Raw genomic sequence first — 3,821 nt, 5'->3', positions numbered from 1 at the left:
CCCTTCTCTTCCCCCCCCCCCCTCACCCCCCCCCTTTTAATTCCCACAACAATTAGTGATATGGTTTAGTTTCATCTTTCCTTTTGTTCTCTACTAATTAAAACTTCATTAATATTTTTTGCAAATTACAATTAAATCGAGAGTTAGATCAAAAGATGTTGGACTATAATTGGGGAGAGCAATCATCTGTTATGCTTTCGAATGATGAACAAAATCAAGAAAATGAGCAAAATCGTGAATTCTTTGACCCTTATGGCCCTAATACTCAAACTTACACTGAAAATCCATACCCTCATCAACATTTTCCTAACATTCAACAACAAAATCATCAATTTTTTCACACCCAAAACAACCCTACCACCCTTTATGACCCACGTAGTTATGAAACTTGTTACACCCCCCACCCCCACCCTCAAAGTTCAATGTTACAACAAAATAGTGGGTTTATGGTTGTGCCAAAAAGTGAACCAAATCAATTTGTGGGTAATGGTAGTGGAATTGATTTTGGGAGTAGTAGTAGTAGTAGAATTGGGTTGAATTTAGGTGGAAGAACATATTTCTCATCTTCTGAAGATCATGATTTTGTGAATCGACTTTATCGACGTTCTAGAGCAGTTGAAACTGCAGGTTCGATAATGAATACTCCTAGATGTCAAGCTGAAGGTTGTAATGCTGATCTTACTCATGCCAAGCATTATCATAGAAGACACAAAGTTTGTGAATTTCACTCCAAAGCATCCACTGTTATCGCCGCTGGCTTAACTCAACGATTCTGTCAACAGTGCAGCAGGTTATATCTCTTTTTTCTCATACTACAATAACCATACCCTATCCCATTCGAATCATTACAAATTTGTTTCGAAATTGTTGATCCCGAGGGGGGCATTTCAGTCCACTAATTATTTTGCTTGTTATAGAAATTACAGCTTTTTCCATTCTGGTTTACTCAATAAAACTAATCATCTTTTCTAAATGGATAACAGATTCCATTTGTTGTCGGAATTTGATAATGGAAAGAGAAGTTGTAGGAAACGTTTAGCAGATCATAATCGAAGGAGAAGGAAAAATCAACAAGCAAATTTAGAGAACAGCAATAAAGATAGTACCACAAATTCACCATCTGACACTCTTGCTAGTAAGTTTTTTTTTTTTTTTTTTATAATTAATATTTTGTGATTTAGTGTAATAATTAGGTTATAATTAGTGATTTTATGTTATAATTAGGGTCTCCAGCTGATTCAGGAGCTCATTGTTCATCAGTGACTGTAGCAATTTCTCCACCAAGAATCTCACTGGATGTTTTTAGGCAAAGACCATAACAAATTTCTTCTATAATTAATTATGCTAAGTATTAATTAGTACTATATATCTAGCTACTAATAGAGTAAAATGATGAGTATTAAGAATTATATGTTAACATTTTAATTATTAATTAGTACGCATTATTAGAATTATGTTAACCCTTGTATTTCCTAGGGGACTTTTAATATGTATTTTAATGTCACATGTAGCTAGAAACATATTTAATTAAGAATTTTCAAGTTTTTCTTTTTTTTTAAACTTATGAAGTGTTATATTTTGTCTCTTAATTTTTTTATTTAGTTCATGAATTCATTGAAGAATCTGTATTATTTAACTTGTTATAGCATGTTGTCTGTTTTATTTTAGAAATAATTAATTTCACTTGTTATAAACGAATTGAACTACTCATAATTATTATTTTGATAAAATGTAGTACAAAAATTAAAACTCAAGTTTCTTTTTTGGTACAAGACTTGGACATGGCAGGTAAGCTCATGCAGGTGTATTACCATTTATAGTGTATGCATTATTTTATTTTGTCTGCTACTTTGATATTTTATTATTCCTGTAAAGTGGCAGTAAAAAAAAAAGTAGAGGGTAAAAAAATAAAATAATTATCATATGGTAAAAAAATAAGTGATTGTGAAAGTGAAAGCTATTTCTATTGGTGAATATACTGTTAAAGGGTATAAGAGGTCCACAAGTCAAGCTGTCTCCTGCATGGAAGCTGTTTTTGATCAAAAAATATTTATGTGGTCAGGGTCCACCAAAATTAAACTATATATTATAAGGATTTGAAAGAATAATTTTACATCAACATCTTATTATTTTTTTTTTAATTTCTTCTAACTAATTGATTTTCTTTAAGAGAATTTTGGTTGATGTTTACTTTTATGAGTTATGTGTAGTGGTGGGGGTAGGTGCATTAATCAATATGTTTGTTTTTCTTTGACCTTTCTTATCACAAACAACAAAAATTCAAAAATGATATCATTAGTATAAATAATTTTTAAAATTATTAAATTATCTATTTTATGGTTATGATCAACTTCTTAGACACTAAATCGTTTTTCCAGGGGATTCAAAATATATTTGTGCATTAAAAATATTTTTAAATACTTTATATATGGAATAATTTTTTTATTATGGTGGGTTTGGGTAAAACACCTTACCCTCTTCTAGCCTCTAGGTGTGCCTTTGCTTTCATTTATTATTTTTATATACATTATTAATTACTTATTTTATAAGATCTATGATTATATATCAATTAATATGGTATGGTGATTAACTATTTATATTGATCATTATTTTTTGAAAGGACTGCAAAATTTAAAAATGAGCCTCCTATAAATACAAAGTAATTTAAGTTTATTAAAATAGAATTAAAGGCAAATAAATTAAATCCGATAACTTTTTTTGTCCTGCCTAGAATCTGGCGATACCAACAACCAAAGTACGTAATCATAAGGATTAAAGTAAAATAATTCATTAATATCAAATTTTGAAAATAGAAGACCAGAAAAAACAAAAAGTGAAAGTCCACACTTCCACGCAAGAAGTTATTTATAGAACAAAATCTCTTATATAATATTACAAAAATGTTAGTCTAGATTCTTAAAATGTCTATTTTAGATTATACTTGAATACGTATAATTATGTGATCACAAAATCGTCACAAATTTTTGAGATTGATAGTTGATAATTTCGTTATTATCATATTTTGTGTATCGAATATAGTGGAGAATTCACGTCTAAAAATATTGCTTCTTCATGTCCATCGAGATCAACATTAGTTTTACAAGGGCTAAACATTTACCGCATCTATTATGAAAATTATTTGTTTCTCCCCATATATTTTCTTTTCAAGAGTACAAAAAATCATAGAGTTTGGTTTAACTTTGATAAGTCAAACGGTGAAGTTCTTTTAGAATTATTTTTTTAATCTATAATAAACCATGATAAGGTTAATGACTTTTATATATTTCTTCCAATTTATATCACTTGGCTGATGTTGATATAGTACATTTCTTAACAAAATTTTCACTAAGTGTGTACTATATTAAATTAACTTTATTATAATGTTTTCGAGCTCTAAATTTGGCTATTACCATTTTATGTAGTCATTTAAAACTAAAAGTCGTAGGAAAAAAAAAAGAGAACTCTTCTAATGTTAAAATATTGAACAAGTTAAATGAAATACTTTTTTTGATAAAAGGATAAAAATAAAATGAAACGAATAATAATAAGACAAAATACTTTATACAACAAATTGAAATACATGATAAATTTAAGATGTATTTTTGGAAAGGATGAAACAATATCTTCGATATATCATAAATGGTTTGAATTTTTGCTTTTTCTACGTATTTGACTACTATTGCCCTTAACATTAATTTTTGTGTTTAAAATGTCTCTCCCTCCATGTTCTATTCACTCCAATAGTCTTTTACGATAACAAAAAATAAAATAAAAAATACGCCCCTTATTTTAACAAAATTATGAGATGATATATCTGAATT

General features: G+C 28.4%; 1 protein-coding gene across 2 annotated transcripts; it reads left to right on the top strand.

Annotated features, from left to right (window-relative positions):
• The first annotated feature begins 24 nt into the window (after positions 1 to 24).
• LOC107032380 (squamosa promoter-binding-like protein 8) lies at positions 25 to 1,548 on the top strand. 2 transcript variants are annotated; one of them, XM_027912101.1, is made up of 3 exons: positions 25 to 790; positions 984 to 1,135; positions 1,234 to 1,548. In XM_027912101.1, the coding sequence occupies exons 1-3, from the start codon at positions 156 to 158 to the stop codon at positions 1,317 to 1,319; spliced, it is 873 nt and encodes a 290-aa protein (XP_027767902.1). In that variant the 5' UTR covers positions 25 to 155; the 3' UTR covers positions 1,320 to 1,548. The 2 variants fall into 2 exon arrangements, with proteins under 2 accessions (XP_027767902.1, XP_015089458.1); XM_015233972.2 differs by having other exon boundaries at positions 1,225 to 1,548.
• Positions 1,549 to 3,821: the final 2,273 nt, after the last annotated feature.

Source organism: Solanum pennellii, chromosome 10, assembly GCF_001406875.1.
Source record: "Solanum pennellii chromosome 10, SPENNV200".
Lineage (NCBI taxonomy): Eukaryota > Viridiplantae > Streptophyta > Magnoliopsida > Solanales > Solanaceae > Solanum > Solanum pennellii.
The sequence above is the reverse complement of the archived record's forward strand: the minus strand, read 5'-3'. Positions and strand labels throughout refer to the sequence as shown.